At 38.6% G+C, this 22372-nt stretch overlaps 1 protein-coding gene across 3 annotated transcripts in view; it reads left to right on the forward strand.

Annotated features, from left to right (window-relative positions):
- The window catches only part of rdh12l (retinol dehydrogenase 12, like), a 51959-nt gene extending 29971 nt beyond the window's left edge, over window positions 1–21988 (forward strand). The window contains exons 1-8 of one of the 3 annotated variants that reach the window (XM_085173592.1): window positions 11062–11194; window positions 12690–12814; window positions 13078–13193; window positions 16163–16321; window positions 16442–16546; window positions 18026–18235; window positions 18359–18551; window positions 20416–21988. In XM_085173592.1, coding sequence (XP_085029718.1) covers window positions 12801–12814; window positions 13078–13193; window positions 16163–16321; window positions 16442–16546; window positions 18026–18235; window positions 18359–18551; window positions 20416–20518 — 900 coding nt within the window. In that variant the 5' untranslated portion in view covers window positions 11062–11194; window positions 12690–12800 and the 3' untranslated portion in view covers window positions 20519–21988. Of the gene's footprint in view, window positions 1–11061; window positions 11195–12528; window positions 12548–12689; window positions 12815–13077; window positions 13194–16162; window positions 16322–16441; window positions 16547–18025; window positions 18236–18358; window positions 18552–20415 lie in introns of those variants that run through there. The other 2 variants (XM_085173593.1, XM_085173594.1) reach the window with 2 other exon arrangements.
- The last annotated feature ends 384 nt before the right edge of the window (window positions 21989–22372 follow it).

Genomic DNA, 22372 nt, shown 5'->3' on the forward strand with positions numbered 1-22372 from the left:
ACATAGCTTGTAAGAACATAAACCAAAGTAGTCACTTAAATAAATAATTTTACTAGAACAACAAGCTTTATTTTTTAACATGGTCAGCGTGTACATGTAATAGCAAAGCAGTGGTGTCGTGAAATACACTTACTAGTCTTATAAGCTTTTAAGTCAAAGCAAAAAAAATTGCTAATTAAAGTTATAATTGGTTCAAATATAACTATAATTATAGCTCCAACCTGAGTGTTAGCTAAAAACTGTTTCCTTCTGCAGCTACTTCTTATCTCAGCTTGTAACGCAGTGCTTTACATTTACATGACATTTTAGTTTCAGTTGTATCCTATGGTGGTTTGTGACAGGCTGCTAATAATAAAAGCATGTCATTTGTTCCCATTTCTTTAGGTGAATCCACAAAAATGCCAAAGATAGCAGAGTTTGAAAGGAATATAATAGTGTTTTTTCCTTGGCCGTATAATTCCCAAAGAGATTTTAGCTGAAAACTTGACATATCTCAGCATGGTGTGCAGTCTGTCTTTAAAAAATCTGAGTAAACTTGACAATTGGAGGAAAAAAAGATGAAGTAGCCGACCTAATAAACTAACCACAGCACATATCTGCAAGTCATCTACCTGAGAGAAAATTAGGACTTCAACATCATTGAAGCAGCGTTATCATCTTGACAGAGAACAGGAAGGAAAGGCAGCTAACATCCATCATGTACTAGGCTTAAACATGTTTATTTCTACTGTGAAGTTTCTCATGTTCACACAACACTCTAAGGAGACTGACTCAACTCATCTCAAATGGCTCTTTTTTTTTTTGCTCAATTTTTAGGCTCAGAAGCTAAAACACATTTATGTACAGGCAGGTATACAAATAAAACTGCACAATACTTCAGGTCATGTGTTAGCCGTGTTAATCTGATTACCTTGCCAGGGTATATTCAACCCACAAAGCCCAATTCTAAAGCAATGTCACCATGTATTTGATTAGTGGTTAAGTCACTCCTCAAGGTCATGCAAATTCATCCAAACCAGCAGAGCAAAACAACAGATAATAATTTGTGTATTGAAATGTGATGGTCATCATTTAAAAGCCTCTTTTATTTGCTATCAACTGGGTCATGGAGAAAGCATCTTAGCAGGAATCCGGAGTCATTCTTTAGAAAGTCCACAAGGTTGAACAAAGGTTGAAAACGTTAGGTGGACATGGAAATGCGAGACATGAAAGTTCCTCACAATTCGTCTATTCTGTGGATGAATTGCTGAACATAAATGTCAAACTGTGTGCGGGGGTGGCATGGGAACAAAGAAAATAACAAACAACAAGTGTCTCTCTCATAGATTCCCCTACATTTAAAGGTTTGTAAATGCTACATTGTGTACACCTTATGACTTTAGCTAAGACTAAAGCAGTAAACAGCTATATATCCAAAGCCTTAGAATTAAGATAAGAAGATAAGAATGAAACATATAAAGTTAAATGAAACAAATAAAAAAGGAGCATGATTACCTCCAACAATGCTTTGATGTTAGACAAGCAATCTGGAGGAGGAAGAAATTGTTTTTTAGACTTTTTAAAAGGATTTTTGTTTAAAAAAAAAAAAAAGGTGAAAGTTGTGTCACATTAACTTTTTGTATTTCTTTATTTGTTCTTCTAGCAAACTGAATACCAGCAATGTAGCCAGGAACTGAATTAAGCATGTTTTTATTCCAAATATCAGCAGCATGCCCAGCATGCCTGTAACCAAGATTACATAATGTCTGAGAGTATAGTGTATAATAGACATACAAAAATCTTTGTTTTTAAGTAGAATAGTCTATTTTCATCTCGACTTGACTCGACTCATTCATTTATGAATTGGCTGTTGTTACACGGCAACTTGTGGTCACTGGGGTCTGGTGCCTCCACATACCAGACAGAAAGGGAAATCTTGCCAAGGTCACTGGTGCATCAAAGGGATCGGATGATAGACCTTTTAAATTTCTTACTCGGGCTTTGGCAGAAACTAGTTGCACAACTGCCGAGGGACTGAGTGTGATGTATCGCTGTTGATGTGTAGTAGCAGCTAGGATGACATGCTGTATAAATGTGTCATATAAAAGCTAAGACCATACAAAGACAGCACAAGCTCTGCTTCTGTTTATCTGTGAAAGAGCACAGAAATGCTTTTTTTCACCCACACAGTGGTGGGATTATAGCAGAAATACATCAACCAAGTAGAAGTCACCGAAAGTCTAAGGAACGACGAGATTTCTATCTGTATTTGGTGATTTGGAGCACATTGTTTTAGACTGTGTGCCAACATTGTGGAATTCTGAATGCTCCCAATGCTGCATGACCTACTTGCAGCTTGAGCAGCTTAAAGATGAGGGGCAATGTTATGAGCTGACATCTTTCTTCTTTTTGCTTATGTTCTAAAATGAGAATGTCAGCAATGTGGGAATATTTCAGTTCCCTCTAGAGGTTAGTTGAAGTTCAGCTGGCTATAAAGCACGGTGTATGTTGAGGAGAAAAGACTTTAAAACATCCTCATCTCTGCAATAGAATCCACTAAATATTAAAAAAAATGTCTTAAAATACTTGCAGACTTTCACCTGCCTAATATTCTGTCTCTCGCTAGTATAAATGTTTCAAAGTATCCATGAAAACATGACACCCTTGACCCCAGATGAGCTCACTTATGTAGCTCTGCAGTACACTACTGGCTCCTTGAGACAACTCTATAAATAGCACTGCACGCCTGTTTCCTGGGGCTCATGGCAGAGCCTTAATGACTGTCTGCTCACCTTCAAAGGGAAACACAACATAAATTCCCAACTGTGCCATCTCCCATCTTGCACTTATCTTAAATTGTGTCATTGATGAACACAGCAGAAGACACTGATGACACTAGGTTCATGTTGGAACACCATGATCTCCGTCGCCTAGGTTTGTGCCACAGAGTGAGGCTTTGCTGTGATGATGCAGGCTGCCATGAAGATGAAAAGGCAAATGATCAAAAGGGAAAAGCGATTAGTACAGCCATTCTTACATCTACAGACATAAGAAACGGGTATGCTAGATAGCAGGGGGAGGGGAAGCATATTACTCGATGTATTCACTCACCCATCAAAATCATATTATTCAAGTGTTTCAATCAGTTCCGTGGCTACAGGTGAAAAAAAAAAAGTCCAGCCATGAAATTTACTCCTACTAAATATTCCACAGTTAACTGACAGTGGTATTATAACAAAGTGGAAGTGATTGGGAATGACAGCAACTCAGTTGCAAAGTGGTAGGTCACGTAAAGTCACAGAACAGGGTCAGCAGATTCTGAGGCACATAGTGTGCAGACGGTCTCTAACTTTCTGCAGAGTCACTCAGAGCTGCAAACCTCATGTGGCCTTCAGATTAGCTTATGAACAGTGCTTAGAGATCTTCATGCAATGGGTTTCCATGACAGAGCAGCTCCATCCAATCCTCACGTTACCAAACACAATGCAAAGTGTTGGATGCAGTGGTGTAAAGCACACTGCCACCGGACTCTAAAGCAGCAGAGACGAGTTCTCTGGAGTGACAAATCACGCTTCTCCATTGGGCAGTCCAATGGATGAGTCTCGCTTTGGCGGTTGCCAGGGGAACAGTACTTGTCTGACTGCTTTGTGCCATGTCTAGGTGATGGGGGATTACAGTGTGGGGTTGTTTTTCAGTAGTTGGACTCGGCCACTTAGTTCCAGTGAAAGGAACTCTAAATGCTTTAGCATGTCAAGACATTTTGGACAATTTCATGCTCCCAACTTTGTAGGAACAGTTTAGGGATGACTTAATGCTCCAACATGACCGTGCACTGGTGCACAAAGACATGGATGAGCACGTTTGGTGTGAAATAACTTGACTGGCCTGCACAGACCTAAACCTGAAAGAACACCTTTGGGATGTATTAGACTGTGAGCCAGCCTTTCATGTCCATCATCAGTGTCTGACCTTACAAATGCACTCCTGGAAAAATAGTCAGAAAATCCCATAAACACTCCTAAACCTTGTGGAAAGTTCTTCCCTGAAGAGCTGAAACTGTTATAAGTGCAAAGGCTGGGTTAGCACAATATCAAAGTATTAACAATGGGATGTCACTCAAGTTCCTATGCGTGTGAAGGCAGACGAGCTAATACTTTTGGCAATATAGTGTATTTTGAATGTTGCAGACAAAGAATGAAACATGTTTGTTTGCGTTTGTGTTATCTGTTAGTCTAAAAGTTACACTTCACAGTGACGCTACTGACCGTGATAGGATGTTGAGTCATTTTGAGTCATTGTGTGGAAATCACCCGCATACACTATTTATATTTAAAAACTAGTGTAGTCAGTTACGAAGAAAACATGTACCTACCTCCAATGTTGGCATTTCCGTTTTCAGCAGAACCTAATCATTATAATAGATCTCAATTTATTCATATGAAAAAAATAGTTGACCTTTACCTTTAAATTTGGAAGAACAAAAATCAGACTGGTCTCAGGCTGAAGATGAATTGTACAATCACTACTCAAGTTCACAAGTTTTATGTAAATAATACACTTTAGCAAATAACAAAGTTTGTTTGCAACCACAGCGCTCACCATCTGGTGACCTCCAGGTAGAATTCAGCTCTAAGGCACTTTTCACAAGCATAGAGTTAATGTTGGGGTCATCACCAAGGACAACATAGACGTGACATGGTTCATTTCAAACACCGGATTTAGGCCTAGACAGCTGGTGGTGTTTTATATTTTTAAAAAAAGTTTCCTTCTGTTTTCCCACAGACATGTTGTATCAATTAGGCCCATGGTGCAGGAAACGGTTTACATTCTTTAAAGGACCAAAGAGCAGAATGACCCTCAATTGACCTTACAGTTTGACTTCTCAAGAGATTAAAAAAAAAAACCCACAAGAAAAAAAAATGCAGGAGCTGCGTTATCACGGAAACTAGTTTGGTGGAGCTAAAAGGCTTTGGTGTGTATCAGTCAACAGCCCAGCAGCGGTGACATAAAGGGGTCTGTCTTCAAGATCCCTGTCATGACATAAAAGAAAGACTGATTAGGAAGGCGTACACAGCAAATCCAGCATGTCCAAATTAACACTGTCAGATTTGATTTCAACACTTTTAAAGTGTCTATATGGGTCCACACCAGAGAGTGTTAATTTAACTCTTTTTGGAGAGTTGGTATGTTAACTCTGATTTAGTGTTAAACACCAAATCTCTCTGGAGTTGATAATTTAACACTTGGTGTTAAGAGTTTATATATTAACTCTCAAAGAGTATTTTAGTTTAACTACGTAAGAGTTATCTTCTAATTAATTCTAAAAAGCGAGAATTTTACTGTTCTGAACTTCTAGAAATTTCTTTTGGAAATTAACATTTACTAAAAAGACGCAATGGTTTTTGAAAAAACATTTATTCTGAACTGTGCACCACAATTTCAAAACATTTTCTGAAAGATGTAACAGTGTACATGTTCTCACTTTCATTAGAATTTCGTTTATCAAAAGGTCTGACATAGGTGAGCTGGTAAATGCAAATAACAGCATTCTCATCACTTATTTCAATAAATACAAAATACAATATGCATGTCCTTCATTCATCACTTTGTGGAACTGCAACGCACTTCTGCTCTCCCCCATATTCCATCTTCACAAGCATATCCTATGTGGAGATTGAATAAAAATTAGTTGACACTAATTAATGGCACAAATCAATTGCAGCACAGTAAAAAAAAAAAAAAAAAAAAAAAAAAAAAAAAGGAATCCTTTTTGAGACATTACTTGTGTAAAGTATTTTCCCAAAAGATAAGGACACAGGCAACAGGTAGTACTGAACTAAATGTAAAACCGTGTGCACAAAACTCTGGAGGGATCTAAATGCTAACGTAGAACCCAGTCAGGACATCTGCTACTGCTGTTTGCTCGTTTTTTATGGGAGATCGTTTTCAGGCTTCAAGTAGCACCATTATACCAACATTTCACATTCTAGACATTGTTTTAGGTGTATTTGACCAAAAAATTTAACCGAAAATTCACATGCAAGCTTTTTTTCAAGGCTGTGGTATTTGCCGAAAACAATACCTTTCAGCTAGCTAAAACAGCGAGCGGTGCTATCAGCGAGCAACACGGCTAATGCCTTTCACACAGCTTTGTCTCAACTCCAAAGAGCCACAGAAGTAAAAGCTAATAATAATAATTGAAACAATCTTTGAAAAAATGACTTACCAAGCATGGCAAACAACTCAAATATGTAGAGCAAAATGTTCTGAAACGGCTTCACTTCAGCTTCGATTGGAGCCGTGCTGGGGGCGGAGTCTGTGAATTTACTCTATTAGTGTCATAGCCCCTGTAGGAGTTCAGAGTTAAGAGGTCAAGAGTTAATGTTTCCATTGTAACACCTCCAGATTTGAAATAGAAACACTCATTTTTAACACTCGATTTTAACTACTATCATTTTACACCTCAGAGTTACATTAAAAGCATGTGACTCTACTTAGAGTAAAATTAACTCTAAGACTACTAACACCAAAACATTTAACACTTTTGAATTTGCTGTGTAGATTGGTATCTCAACAAAATTGCACGGCAAGAAACCATAACAACTTGGAGATTTGGATCAGTTGGGAGGAATGATTTGAGCTTGCGAATGGCACAGTTTAAGACGTTGCGTAACATATAAAGAGGTGAGGGAGGCTGAGGCAGTGCGAAAGTCACTACAGAGGCATCGTGGCGGGTGCAGACAAAAAAAGAGCTAAATTAAACTGCGTGAGTGATAGGTGAATCACTAAAGGTGGTGGCAGGCGACAGGGAGACTTGAAGATATAAACGTTCCCACTGCTTCAGATAATTTGAAGTTTTGTAGATGAGAACGGTGTTTAGGCCAGACTGCTAGCCGCCTGTGTGGGCGTGTCGGGGGAGTCAACGAGATGTGATCTTAGAAAGATATTGTTATAATATAAACATTAGGGTTGTGGCTCTGCCAGCGTCTGGTAGTTTTTTTTCCATAGTCATGAAAAGTCACTGTGTTTAGACTGAGTATTGCCATCTGTCACAATCTGAGGTTTGACTGTGGATTCTAGCTTTATTCTTCTTTGTAGGATCTCCTCTGTCATGTTTGTTAATGTTTAGCTTTTTTCCCCAGTTATCTAAACTTTCTTCTACGTGTCTGCATGTGCTTTTTAAACCTCTCATTGCCGTTTTTATTTTCTTGTGCAATAAGGTGGAATAATGTGTTTGCCATTTTATAGAAGTGCCCATATTTATACATTGATTTGGATGTTGCTAATAGTCACAATAGTGTCCAAGAGGACTCTTTCATTTATGTTACAGATGAGCTCTCTGTCCATCCCTGCTCTCACACTGATAGGACGTACACCGCTCAGGCATTATGAGTTATGTTATTAACGGGTGACGTTAATAACACTGGTCATCACTTCATCGTATCTTTTCACTGGTCAGTTAGTGGTTGGGATATAAAAGGGATCAAGTTAACATTTTGTCCTCAAAGTTGATATGACAGAAGGAGGATAAATGGGCAAGGGTGAGGATTTGAGCGCCTTTGATGAGGGCTAAATTGTCAAGGCCAATTGACTGGGTCCGAGCATCTCCAAAACTGCAGCTCTGGTGGAGTGTTCCCAGTCTCCAGTGGTCAGTGTATCTACCAAAAGTGGTCCAAGGAAGGAATGGTGGTGAACCATGTGCTGCTGGTTCTGATAGAAAGGTGCCAGAATACAGAGTGCATCACAGTTTGGTGCATATGGGGCTACATACCAGCAGACCAGTCAGAGTGACCATGGAAGAAGGTGGCCAGGTCTGAGGAATCGTGCTTTTCCTTGGAAGGCCAGGTGTGTGTGTGTTGCTTACCGGGAGAATACCTGGCACCAGGGTATAATATGGGAAGCAGGCAAGCTCTCTGAGGCAGTGGGATGTTCTGCTTGGAATCCTTGTTTCCACATGGACCCTACTTTGGCATGTTCTACCAACCTAAGCATTGTTGCAGACCACGTGCACTCTTACAAGGTTTCCCCTGATGGTTGTGACTTCTTTCAGCAGAATAATGCGCTCTGGCACAAAGCAAAAATTGGTCAGGAATGATTTGAAGAGTACAACAATTAGTTTGAAGTGTTTTGAAGTTATATTAATCTTTTGAGTTAGCTCTAAGCTTTTTTGCTACTCAGAAACAAGGGTAGTATCGTATTTACTCAGTTACAGATAGATGACAGATACATATACAGCTATGCATTTAATGTCTGCCTCCATGTGTCTCCATGCTTTTGTCTTCAGCTTTCACAATTTAACAACTTGGAGGGATTACCTTTTTCATTAAGGGACAGGTAGGTTGGGATTGATGAAATCATCATTTAAAAGCTATGAATTTACTCAGGATATATTTTTCAGATATTAAAATTTGCGTGATCATCTGAAACATAATGCCACAGCAGCATTCATAATGTAATTGTTGCTCAAACTCATCAGTAGGACATGTAAATTACACTTATTTCTGGATTTTTGCCCTGTGGATAAAAATAAAAGTCTTCATCCTTTTGCTTTCCATCTGCCAAAGTAAAGTTAATCGTCCCATTATAGCTAATGGATTGTTCTCATAGTTTATCCAGGGCATCCTTTTGCCTCTCCATTGTCTTTGGTTTCTGGGAAGCTGCTAATGGGACGCCAGCAAAGGATTAGGTAAACTGTTATGACTCAAAACAAAAGAGTGTCCTGTTAACAACAACAGCAAACAGACAGGAGAAGAATGACAAGGAAAGAATAAACAAATAAGCACGGACATTTTCACTTTGTCACAAAAATGTAATACAAAGAATGAAAGTTTGAAGAATAGAATCTGATATGTATTTTTCAAACTTTGTGTTTTAAGTTATTTAGGTATTACAAATCGGAGTGATTAAATGCAACGCGAATAAATCTGTCATGCAGTACATGCAAAACTAATCAGCTGCTGCTAACAGCCACTTTACTGCCTTACCTTAAAGGAGGGTGTAATCAGTGTAAGTGCAAGCAAAGTGGATTTGGACTCCCAAGTGCTTTCTAATCAGCCTAGATCAAGTTCGCATGAACATATGATTGAATGCTTTTGTTGCACGTTCTTTCCTAACCATAGACACGCTGCCGCACCTGAGCCCAAGTGCAAAAACCTTCCTCATTAGATTCAACTATTTTTTAAGATTTGCTTTTTGTTGCAAAAGCGATACACTGTTCAATGGTTAAAACAGATTTGTTTTCAACATGAGTGATATAATGGATAACACACATGCATGCGCTTTGCTGACTGATCCTGCAGAGAAACAGGAAGGAAATGTTTGCTTATGCACAATCAGCTGATGACCACAACAATGTTTCCTGTTCTAATGACCTTCTGACTGTACTGCAGGTCCACTGTCAGGCTGCAGTAACGTCTGTAGTGTATGAATGAGCCATTCATAGTGTCTTGCTGGAAAATGACGATATCCACAGATGATTTATCAGGAGAAAGCAAGCTCATCCAAGGGCATGATTTACCCAAATACCAGTCTGTTAATCTGTCTGCAGCCATAACACACCAACACAGAGCCGTCAAAGTACAGCGGTCTCAGTTTCAGGGTGACAGATGGTCACATGCTGCCATCAGCTGGTCAAAACATATACAGCATTTTTGCTGGTTGTATAAAAATAACTGCTTACTGCAGTCATCCGTAAATAAGTCAGTGTTAATGGGTTAAAAATCCTTTTAAAGGCTATGCAATTAGCGAGAGACATGAGATGCTTTGTTGTGCTACTCCACTTTAATAACATTTAAGGTCAGCTCGACTCTTCATCGATTTTGACTAAAGAAAAATTAGGCCTTTAGAAAATATTACATTACAAATGTATATAACTTTATTTTAAACACAGCCTGAATACTAACTTGAACACTAAGTAACTTGAGGAATATTTCTCCAGGCTTCTCGAAGAGCATTCAAAGCTCTTCTTTGGATGTTGGCTGCCTTTTACTCTGTTTTCTGTCCAGATGATCCTACACTGCTTTAGTAATGCTAAGGTCCGAGCTCTGGAGAGGCCAGTCCATCACTGATAGTGTTCCAATGTTCAGCATTGGTAGAGTGTTAGGGATCATTGTCATGCTGAAAAATGCCAAACACCTTACAGATGGTATTGCATGATGGCTCAAAATCTGATTGCAGGCCTACTTTAATGCATTTACAGTTTAATCAGTTTCGACAAGATCCCCAACACCACTGGCTGAAATGCAGCCCCAAACCATGACAAAGTCTCCACCATGTTTTACACATCGCTATGAATAACTGTTCGTATTAATCACTAAACCCGATGGTTCCTGATTTTTGCTCTAGTTCTTGTGTAAATTGGCATACCTCATTCTTTTCTCTTTAATTCCTTGATTAAGAAAGCCTTCCTGACAGCCATCTTTCCACTGAGACCATTTCTGGTGTGTTGACAGGGCGCACACAGCTAAAGGGGAGGACGAAATAAAGAGGGTGACACTACACACAACATAACAAGGGGATATGACGCTCGACACCGCCGTTTCGACACTGTGCGGAACTGAATGTTTCCAAACGCTGCTCCGAAGCGTGAGTCAAAACACCCAGATCACGTGACCACGCCTAGGATTTGGTGATCTAGTTCCTGCTTCTAGGCATATCCAAGCGCAAACATTCCCATTTTTTATTAACCAGAATCATTGGGACTTGTAATTACTGAATCAATGTTTTTTGATGCGACAATTTAAATTAAATATGCGCATGCGTTAAAGAAACAATACTCTATTATTTCATGGATTGTGAAAACTATACAGAAGATTCTAGACTATCTAGAACATTATATAAGTATACAAAACCTATGTAATTTATATATCACAATATATAAATATATTTTTTGAATGATTACTAGAATATAGATTAAAGAAAGCAAGAAAGAAAGAGACTGGTGGGTGAGCTCCATTCACTCCTATAAGCAGAAAGAGAGAGAGTTGCACACTTTCAACAGAAAATGTCATTTGTGGCATTAAGTGACTCCTCAATATATATTTTATATATATATATAATATATATATATATAATATATAAGAGAGACAAGACAGGACAAGAAGCTGAATCGCAGACAGATAAAAAACTACAGACAAGGCATGAGAAGACAGAGGAAGCATGAAAACTAAAACGAGGGACAGAATACAAAACAGCCTTAACTGAGAACAGAGCTCAGGTCAGTAAAATAAGAAGACCTCAAGCTAGAAACACAAAACACAGAGAAAACTAATGAGAACCAGAACTACAGGCTAATCACTGAGGAATTACTACTAACTTGACACAAAGGGATATGAGACAAGAGACAAAAATGGCACTAGACCAGTCATGGGAATTCAAGGGATACAAGGATCCGAAATAAACTAAAACCCAGAACTAGATGTGAAACAAACCCTTTGAATATCAATATACAGAAGAAATCCTGAAAATTAACAAAACTGAGAACACTGCATCCTAAACAGAGGGATCCCAACATCAACAAACAGTAGATTAATTGATTTCATCTCAGGTTCTGTGTCAGTGTTTTGGTGGGTTAAACAGCCTCACATACTTTAACATCATAAACTAATTATTTTCTTCCACAAGAGCTTGGTCTATACATTTAATTTTTAAGCAACATAAGGAACACTACACTGTTTTGGGTTTTGTTTTTTTGTTTTTTTTTTTGATAACATCGGTTAGTGTTATCAATTTATTGCCATTATCGAGGCACTGCAGGCCCATAGAAGTACACGGTACTGTAGTTGATGTGTTTTCTTTTTTTAGGTTTGCGCTCTTATGTCTTCCACTTGTTCAGTTTCCTCAACTTTTTTGAGGAAACACTGAACAGCATGCCGAAATCTGCCAGATTATCTGCTAAAAACTCTTTGGGAATGACCATTTGTGGCTAATAATAATATTAATATTTTATACCAGTGAAACTGTCTCTCTTGGCATTTTTTTTTTTTCTGGGCTTGAACACAAATTATGCGTTCAAGCTACAGGCCGCTACTAACAAAGTGCTTAAAGATGCAATTAAAAACTGGTTCTTTGCTAAACTGGTGTCATGTGTGGATACAGCACCCTTGAGTTAGGTGCCTGATTCATAGGTCAGTGTCAAGTTGTTCAACCAATCAGGACTGGACTGAAAGTAAGTGACAAAAAACTTCAAGTGTCTGGCTACGCCAAAGCAAACTGTATATAAATGAGGTAGGCTAAATGCTTTTTCATATATTATTCAGAAAATAACCTATGAAAGCCTATGTAGAGAAGTAAAATATACAGCTATAAAAGACTGTTATCATCATCATTATTATTATTATTATTATTATTATTATTGTTGTTGTTGTTGTTATTAGTGGTAGTACGCCGTTGTCACCGAGATTGCGCAAGAACTGACCGAATATCGCAACACTAGGAGGAGTGAATAAACTGAGATCTTTTTAGAGCCCCGAGAAAAGAATAAAAGAAAAACCTGTTTCAATTTCCTTCCTCGGACCTGCCCACCCGTGCCTGCAGCCCACCTTCACGAATCGAGCACACCTATTAGGGGGTGAGACTCAAACTTTCACGTTAACCAATCAGCTTTCTCGTTCACCGGCGGCCTAGCAGTTGATTGGTTGAAAATCCAGCTTGTCAAGTCTGACTGCACTTTGACATTTCCGCCTTGTTATGTTTTTATTTTTTATCTACAGGGACTTTCTATGAACATTGTGGGCTTCATGTGGAGGTGAATCAGTGATCAGTAACTAATTTCGGGTTTTGATGAGGTACTTGAGTCTCGGTGACTTCTGAAATCCAGAGACATGTCGTCTTTAAGGTAAGCAGACTTTACATAAACCTCAAAATCCCTCAGTCTGAAAGTTTTTGAGTTTGTGTTAAGGTTGCATGATCGATAAATGAATAAAATTACGTCGGGTTATTTATTAATACGTTAATGACTAGATTGTTGTTGATAATGTTTTCTTTGCTGCGGGTTGTTGGAAGTTGAAAGAGTTTTCTGTTAAGTTACAGTTGTGTAATTGCGTGTTTTGCCATATCACGCCTGTGTTGCTGATTGTGACATTACGTCTGCTTTCTCAGAAATGTCTTCCGGCGCAGCTGGTCTTGTGATGAAAAGCTGGAGGGAAAAGTTGTTGTCATCACCGGAGCAAACACTGGCATCGGCAAAGAAACTGCCATTGATCTGGCAAAGAGAGGTTCGACTGACTGAAATCATGAAATTTTAAACCTTTCTTAACTCTCAACTGTTTTTTTTAAAGTGGTGATTATTTGTGTTACGTATCAGGATATGGAGTTAGGAGGAAAAAGGAAATATTAGCAGGAAATGTTGACTTTTAGATGCGCAGATAAAAGACTACAATGAAGTAAACCATGGAGGAAACTCGTTCAAACCCCACATAGAAAGGCCTCACCTGACTAGCAGGTTCAAGGTCAGGACCTTCTTGCTGTGAGGCCACAGTTGGATCCCCTGCACACTCTGCTGCCTCTAAATTGGTTGCAGGTGTGGACGTGAATTTGGTTAAGATAGATGGATGGATGTTTCTGGCCATCCGTTGAGTATAAATCCATCCAGGGCATGGCATGCCTCTCACCCTGTTTCCACATAACCCTGAAGTGGATCAGCAATGGAGATCATAGTTACACACAAGCTTTGGTAGTCTTAAAAGTTGGGGAATAATTTTTTTTTTTACTGCTGACAGTGTGTGCTTGTGTTAGATGCCTGTCCAGGGTTTACCCCGCCTCTCACCCTATGTCAGTTTGGACAGTCTCAATAGCAGTTGCCTCTGCCACCATAAGTCCTCCCTAGTTATTGCTAAGCTCCACGTACATGTACTTCTTTGTGAGTGTCTTGTCACTCTCATCTCCGGTCCTACAGGTAAGAAGAGAAGTTAGTCATGTCCAGCATGTGTGCCACCCTCCTCATCAGGCACCGCTCCCCCAAACACACTGCTCCATCTCTCCCTACTGCGACCGATCACAGGAACCGCGCCGTGCCATCAAGAAAATGATTACGATAAAAACAGTTTATTTAAACACAGATCTGCCAGTATTGATTCTCCTGTAGATAAATTATAAGGAAGGCTAACACAAGTTCTATTGTTCTGTGTAAATTCTGAGCAAATCCTCCGCTCCCATGATGTTGGTATCATTGTTGTGCAACATGTGGCTGTCAGGAAAAGTAGCTGAGTAATGGAACAATTTGGTACCAGTTCCTGATTTAGATCTTTAGGCACAGTTCTTGTTTGGTATAGTAAATTTTTTCTTTAGTTTTAAAGTAAAATACAAGGACAAAATAAACTCAGACACAGAGCATGAAGCAATGTGTTAGTGTGTCTTAATTAGAAGAAAAAATGAATAGTCGTGGACAATTATTCAACAATAAGAAGCTGAATTTTTGCACCTACCTTAGTGGGTCTTCTTACAGTCATTTTATGAAATTGTCTTGCTTTGTCAGAACAAAAATATTAGTTACACACAGCCATTCACTCTTTTAATGAAAAGGCTGTTTTCAGTGGTCACTTTAGTAGTTACACCTGTTCAAGTGCTTTTTCAAGCAAATATCTAATGAGCCAGTAACATGGCAGACAGCAGTATTAATGTTAATTAATATTTTTAAAAAGTAGTTTTGTATGTGCACATGGCTGAAAAGGCCAACTTTGGTATGTGGTGTAACAGGAGAATTATACAATTAAGGTTCTGCCCAGAAATGAGCAATTGTGTGCTTTTCATTTCGACAACAGTGTCTGAATAATGTTTAATCTGGGAAGGGTTAAAACGCCATTTCCAAACAATACGAAGTCCCTTATTTTATACTGAGAAAGATTATTAAAAAATATTCAGGACAGTTGCCAATTTTCTCAGGAGTGGATGTCCCAGAAAATTAGCACCAAGGTCGTGCAAAACTCAGAGAAAAAAAACCCAAGAGCTACATCTCAAACTCTACAAGGCCTCAGTTGAATGTTAAAGTTCAGAAAAAATGTGGCGCTACAAGCTGTCAAATTATGGACTTTTCCCGCAGTACTTTTTGTTAAATAATGACACAGTGAGCACGGTGGCACGGTGGTTAGCACTGTTGCCGCACAGCAAGAAGGTCCTGAGTTCAATTCCATCATCAGGCTGGGGTCTTTCTGTGTGGAGTTTGCATGTTCTCCCCGTGGCTTCCTCCCACCGTCCAAAGACATGCAACTTGTGGAGATAGGTTAATTGGATAATCCAAATTGCCCATAGGTGTGAATGTGCGAGTGAATGTAAGCGCGAATGGTTGTCTGTCCCTGTGTGTTAGCCCTGCGACAGACTGGCGACCTGTCCAGGGTGTACCCCGCCTCTCACCCTATGACAGCTGGGATAGGCTCCAGTGCCCCCCGCGACCCTGAAAAGGATAAGCGGAAGCAGATGGATGGATGGTTAATGACACAGTGTAATATGGCATGTGTTGTTGGATCTGAATAATCGAATATATTTAAATAATTTTAAGACCTGGTAAGGACCAACTTTTTTTATAATTGACTGAGGGTGTAAAGTTGGCTCTAGAATTCTTTGGGCACAAGTTTTGTAGTTTGTGGCGTTTTATTTAAAGAAAAACAGTGTGAACTTTCATCATTTTTATAAATGGTCCCAAATTTACAGAGGTTAAACAAACGACTGGACGCAACAACATCATTTTAAATGTGGATTATTTAAAAAAGAATAAAGGGACAAATCCTTTTGCAGTGAACGGTTAGTCAAGTCTGACTCTGCCTGACTCCGAAACCCATAGATATCATTATACGATGTGTTTCTTTGCTAGACATGCTGTGGTGCTGCTTGTTTGTCGGTCTTTCTGCCTGTTACTTTAAAAAACAATCTTGCTTTTGCAGTGCACTATATGTACTGCAAAAGCATATGTGACTATATGTGCCTTGGGTATCTCAGACAGATTAGTTTCTCTGTTTTTTGTGTTTGTCTTTTCTGAGAAATGTGGTTGTTTCTGATATCTTAAGTGATTATTGGTCTTGTTTCTTACTGTCCCCATTAAAAGCTTCGCAAGTTATGAAAAATGTAATGTGCACATTTTGTCATGAGAGGGCACTCTCCACCCACTGAACTACACCTTGCTTTTATGTATTTTCGCCATGCATTCAGTGCATGTGCTGTTTTAACTCCTGTCTTTTATTTTTCTTTGTAGGGGCAGAAAAGGTGATCATAGCATGCAGGGACATGGAGAAAGCAAACGCAGCCGTGAAAGACATCATCGAAAGCTCAGGCAATGAACATGTCATTTGCATGAAACTTGATTTGTCAGACAGCAAGTCTATACGAGAATTTGCTGAAGCCATCAACAAAGGTAAAATGATTTTCTGGCTAAAGAAACATCCATATGAACACACATGAAAAGTTGCATATTTTTAAATTCCCCCCCCCCCCCCCCCCCCCCTTTATTTTTTTCTTTTACTTTTTTCTACAGACGAGCCAAAGCTGAACATCCTCATCAACAATGCAGGTGTAATGGCCTGTCCCTTCGGGAAAACAGCTGATGGTTTTGAGATGCAGATCGGTGTCAATCACCTGGGTAAATAAAATCAGGCCTCAGTCACACCTGGCCTGACTTATAGTCACATTAGTACCGACTAATCCTTCTCCAGACTTTTTGATTTGGGGGGAGAGATTTGACAAATGTAGTTGTTTCTAAAACAATTAGCACGTCCCAGGACATTTCCAAGATTTCTTTAAATGGCGTGAAAGAAATCAGAAAATAATATCTCAGGTAAAACTCAAACGGAAGCACACAAAACTGGTTGAAAATTCTTTAAAAGGTTTTTAATAGAGTTAATAAATTACAGTCTGCTTATGACAGGAAATATTTAATTTTACTCAGTGGTACAAGTAAATAATAGTGCCTCACATCCTAAATCAGCGGTCCCCAACCCCCGGGCCTCGGACCGGTACCAGTCCGTGAGTCGTTTGGTACCGGGCCGCGAGAGTTGAGGCTCAGGTGTGAAATGTATAGTTTTCCAGGGTTTTTATCGGTTTTCAGCGTTATTTTGTTATCGTTTTTATCGTTAACTCGGTTTTCCTGGGTATTTTCACGTGTGTTATGAATAAATCTTCTTTTTTCGGTACCGGTACTAGTTTTATTTTGTTGTATTTATCCGCGACACTTTAAAGGCCGGTCTGTGAAAATATTGTCGGGCATAAACCGGTCCGTGGCGCAAAAAAGGTTGGGGACCGCCGTCCTAAATGACTCGAGGAGTAGTAGGCAGTGGCTTCAAACCACTCTGACCCACAGTGCTATGAAAAAGTCTTAACCCACACCTTCCACTTCCACTCCCTTCTATATATTCTTCTCCCAAGGAAGCAGACTTTTGTATTTTTATTATTATTTTTTTGGACCTATAAATCATTCAAATATAAAAACTGATTCAACTTAACAAAGAGCCACTTTCAAATAGTATCTTTTGCCACTTTTTTTTGCAAACAGTCTGTCACAGTAACACATAATTTCTTCCCATTTTTTTAGCTCTATTTGCAACAAAATGCCAAAGATGACACAATTTGACAGGCATAAAATTATATTTGTGTACCAACAAGGTGATTCCCAAACATTTAAAAGTCAAAAACGTACTATAAGCAACACTGGACAAACATGAGATGCGTCACCAAAATTTTACACATCACAGGTATGCTCATAGTTATTATAGAAATGTAGTTTTTAGAAAAAAGGGTTTTGCCCTTTTAATTATATTTAGGAAAATAACTTATAACTGACATCACGCACTTTTTAATTTGATGTTTTTGTGCAGAATTAGTGCAGCAGGATAGCATTCCTCTTGAAGTAACAGGAGCCACTTGTGTTGTTTGTTATTTAATTTATGGTATTTATTTGATGTAGTACATTTATTGTGAAAGTCTTTACCAAGTTAAGGTAAGTATTTTGGTAAGTACAGTATTTCGTAATTAGTGAAGTGTCACTATTTCCAAATACATTATCTTCACTCTGTTTTCTGAAACTGAAAATTGGATTTTAAAGTCATATTTCCTCCTTCTCCAGGTCACTTCCTGTTGACATATTTGTTGCTTGACCTGATTAAAAAGTCGGCACCAGCTAGGATTATCAATGTATCTTCCATGGCTCACTCCTGGGGCTCCATAAATCTAGAGGACCTCAACAGTGAGAAGCATTACAACCAGAATAAAGCCTATGCTCAAAGCAAGCTAGCCAACGTCCTCTTCACCCGATCACTGGCTAAACGATTAGAAGGTAAATAATGCACCTTACACGCTGTCATTTCTTTCTTTTAATTTGCCAGTTTTCTGTTCAAATCAAATGCATGACTAGTAGCTTTACCATTGGTGACTTCATTCACTTTTTCCTTACTTTTAGGCACAGGAGTGACGACCTACTCTCTCCATCCTGGAGTTGTTCAGACTGAGTTAATTCGTCATCTGAATGGTGTCCAGCAATTCTTCATGAAGATGGTCAGTCCTTTTACCAAAAACTCTGTCCAGGGAGCGCAGACAACAATTTACTGTGCTGTTGACCCATCATTAGAGAAGGAGAGTGGCAGATACTACAGGTACACTTTTTGCTGTAACGCACAGAAATTATATTGCAGCTTGTTACACATAATCTAGTAGCATATTAATACAGTGGCTTTCAACACTTAGTAGTTTTAGACCAATGAAAGGTAAACATGATGTTTAACTCATGAGCTCAGAGTAAAGACTACTTCTTACTTCTAACTAAATCAGATGAACAGTAAAGATATTTGCCATGAAGCAGTTATTTAAAGGTGTGAAATATGAAGCGAGATAAATGTCCAGTTAAAGTCAGAGTTTTCTGTGTCCCAAAAGTGTCTCTCTTTTAACCTGGACAAATCACTGTGATGACTTAAGCTGAAGACATAAGCTGTTCGGGAACAGGTTATGTTCAAGGTTTTAATGAAAAATGTAATGCATTTAATACCATGTTTTAAATGCAATATAGATTCCCTGGTAGGTGAATACATGTCGTATGTGGAACTTAGACGTGAATTACTAACATCGCAAATGAAGCTACGCTGCAACGTTACAGCAGTGTAAACTGTGCACATATTGTCACCTGAATGTGCTTCAATTCATTTGGCAATGCAGAAAACGTATGCATGTTTGTATACTTGATTCAAATCTGCTGCAAAGTCTCATTTTACACTCCTGGCAAAGCAGCTCCTAGAACACAGAATAGAATAGGATTTCCTCATTGTTACAGTAACATTTACAACAAAATTAAGTGCAATCTCAAGAGTGTAAAGATCATTAACAGCAGTCTATAAACACTACACTATAAACTGTAAAAAAAAACCAAAACTATGTAAGATAAATAATACAAACGCAACCTGTCTCTATTCTATCAAATTGCACAACCCCTAATTACACCGAGCACATTCAAGTGGACATTGTAGCATTTTAATGCTTTTTATAGCTCTGAGAAAAAAAAACTGCTATTCAGTCCTTCTGTCCTTTCTCTAACTGCACTGTATGGTAGATGGTAAGAGTTCAAGAAGTAGGTGACCAGGGTGAGATGTATCCATTATGAAATTTTTAGAATCAGAATCACTTTTATTGCCAAGTTTGTACACAGTGTCATGGTGCAAAAAATATATATAATATATACAACTCTATATAAATATTACAAATAAGTACACAGAAAAAGAGTGTATACAAACTACCTACGATATAAATATTATAATGTATTAGATATTATAACTATAATGTTTAATATTTAAAGGAGAGCACACATTTGTTAAGATTAAAATGTCCATTCTGCCGCACTAGATCTCGAGTTCAGCAGTTTTTTGTGGCAATTTAGATTGATCATTTAACCTATCCCCACCAACTGCATGTCTTTGGACTGTGGGAGGAAGCTGGAGTACCTGGAGAGAACCCACGCAAACACGGGGACAACATGCAAACTCCAGACAGAAAGACCCCAGCCTGATGGTGGAATTGAACTTAGGACGTTCTTGCTGTGCGGCAACAGTGCTAACCCACAATTTGCAGGCAAAATATATGAAATAACAGCTTCTCTCCATTAAAGAAAGTCGGAAGCAAACTGAATTATTCAAATGCAATGCAGAACAGAAAGTATTTAAAAACTGCAGGATTGTATTTTTTGATTTTGTTAAATAAATAAAAAGTGTAGATTATTCTACATTATTTGGTTACAACTGAATATTAAATTCCTAAAACATTTTAATGGCAAACTTTTGATTCATTGGATGTTCTTCATGCTTGCTAGTGTACAAATTTAGAAAAAGAAGCCACTGTTAATGTTGACTTATAGTCTTTAAGCAACAGTGGCTGACAAGCAGAGTGTTACTTGCTCAGTAGATGTTAACAAACATAAAATGTTCGTGTTACACAAGTGAACAAAGTGCTCACGTGATACATGCTTGCTTACAGTGACTGTGCTCCTGCTAACTGTTCTGCGGCTGCCAAAGACGACAACGTGGCGGAGAAGCTGTGGGAGCTGAGCTGCAGTTTGCTCTCTTTAACGTGGGACTGAGACATTCAGAACTGAAAATAAAATCCTGGCAGTATATTCTGTAGGCCACGCCAATCTTTTAACACTTCATTTTTATCTCAACAAGACAGCTGTAAAACTTTATTCTGCACGTTGCAAAGTTCTGACATTTTATTTGTTCCTTGGAAATAACAACACTTATTTCATAATCAGCATTTTTATGACTTTACTGCAGAACGGCAAAGTGTTAACACATGCTTTCGATATGAAAGACAGACATGGCGTAAAAGGTCAACTTCCAGATAAGAGATTTGACATTACAGTGTACTGCATTTTCACTTCCTTTTAGCCACACTCACTTCAAAATTCATTTTCCTCATCGTGTGTGTTTAATAGGGGTGCAACAATACACAAAATTCACAGTTCGGTTCAATACTTTGGTGTCATGGTTCGATTTTTTTTTTCGATACAAAAAATGTTCATGTATTTTTAATTTGTCATTTATTAAAATTATAAATATATATTTTAACTCAAAAGTACAGTTTTTAAATTTAATGTTGCTGAAACAAAGTAATAAAAAAAAAATCTATCTGATAGAGAAATCACTCATCTTTGGAAAAGAGAGTTTATTACAGAGAAATGGCTCTTACCAAAATAAAAGCTATACTATACGCTTCTTCTGGGCTATATTCTCAGCAGCATATTAAACATATCAGGTCCCCATAAGGAGAATCATGTGCTAACGGCTGTCTAAATGACTCATGTAAAGTTTGTAGCATGCGTGCTTGTTGTTTTTGTCTGCTTCTACTTGTCTTTGCACTAGGATGATGTCGGAGTAAATGTGCAGTCATATTCGTTGTGTTCCCACTAGTGCTGTCAGCGTTAATCTCGTTGAAATGACGTTAACGCCACAACATGGCAAATCTCCGTTAACGAGATTTGCCGCGGATCGCCCCGTGCGTGGGGCTGGACGGCGTCAACACGTTAACGAGCTAACTGCGCTAACGCACTAGTTCCCACCCATGTAATTGACCATTGCGTGACACATCCGTCATAATATTTTACTTTTGTCCATGACGCGCTTACCTTCAGGGTCATATTTCACATGAAAACCAAAATAGTTCCAAAGGCCACATCTGAATGAGGGTGGGGGAGGTTCAATTTGCCATGTTGTAACGAGCTTAACTTCTGTCTCGCTAGCTTGCCCTGCGGTCAGTGAATCTGCGTTCGAGTACTCCGCCTAGGCTGCACTGTCGAGCGCAGATCCACTGAGCGCTCAACACAGACAACATCGCCAGAAGGAAAGTTGATAAAATAAATTTAAAATTTTGTATTGTTCGATACATATGCGTACCGAACCGAAAGCACTGTATCGAACGGTTCAATATCGATGCGAGTATCGTTGCACCCCTAGTGTTTAACCCTGACATTTCCATATATAGTAGTTATATTGATTGGCTTCTATAATTAGACACTGAAGCAATAATATGTTTAAAGAAGTAGATAGGGCTTTGGTTAAAAAAACAAACAAAAAAAAAACAGTACAGTTTATCGACCCTGCTATCAGAACATTTTTCCCTACCAAGGTTTAGTAGGCCACTCTAATGAAACAAAAAATCTGTAATAACTTTTGTATGGTACCGTTTTACAGTCTAAACACAACACTCCTTTCAAGACCAACATTTTTATTACTGCAGAACAGTAAAGCTGCAGGAAAATGTTTTGAACAAAAGGTAAGGCTTTATTTATGGCTGCTCAATATTGCAAACAGGTGGAACAGAGAAAGCATGGGACAGGAGGGCACAGAGTAGACAACACACAACACAGGGAAGCCAAATAACAAACCTTAAGAACTAGAACTCCGGAAATACTAGGACAGAAACATAAATACTAACA

The sequence above is a fragment of the Neolamprologus multifasciatus genome, chromosome 9, assembly GCF_963576455.1.
Source record: "Neolamprologus multifasciatus chromosome 9, fNeoMul1.2, whole genome shotgun sequence".
NCBI classification, from domain to species: Eukaryota; Metazoa; Chordata; class Actinopteri; order Cichliformes; family Cichlidae; genus Neolamprologus; species Neolamprologus multifasciatus.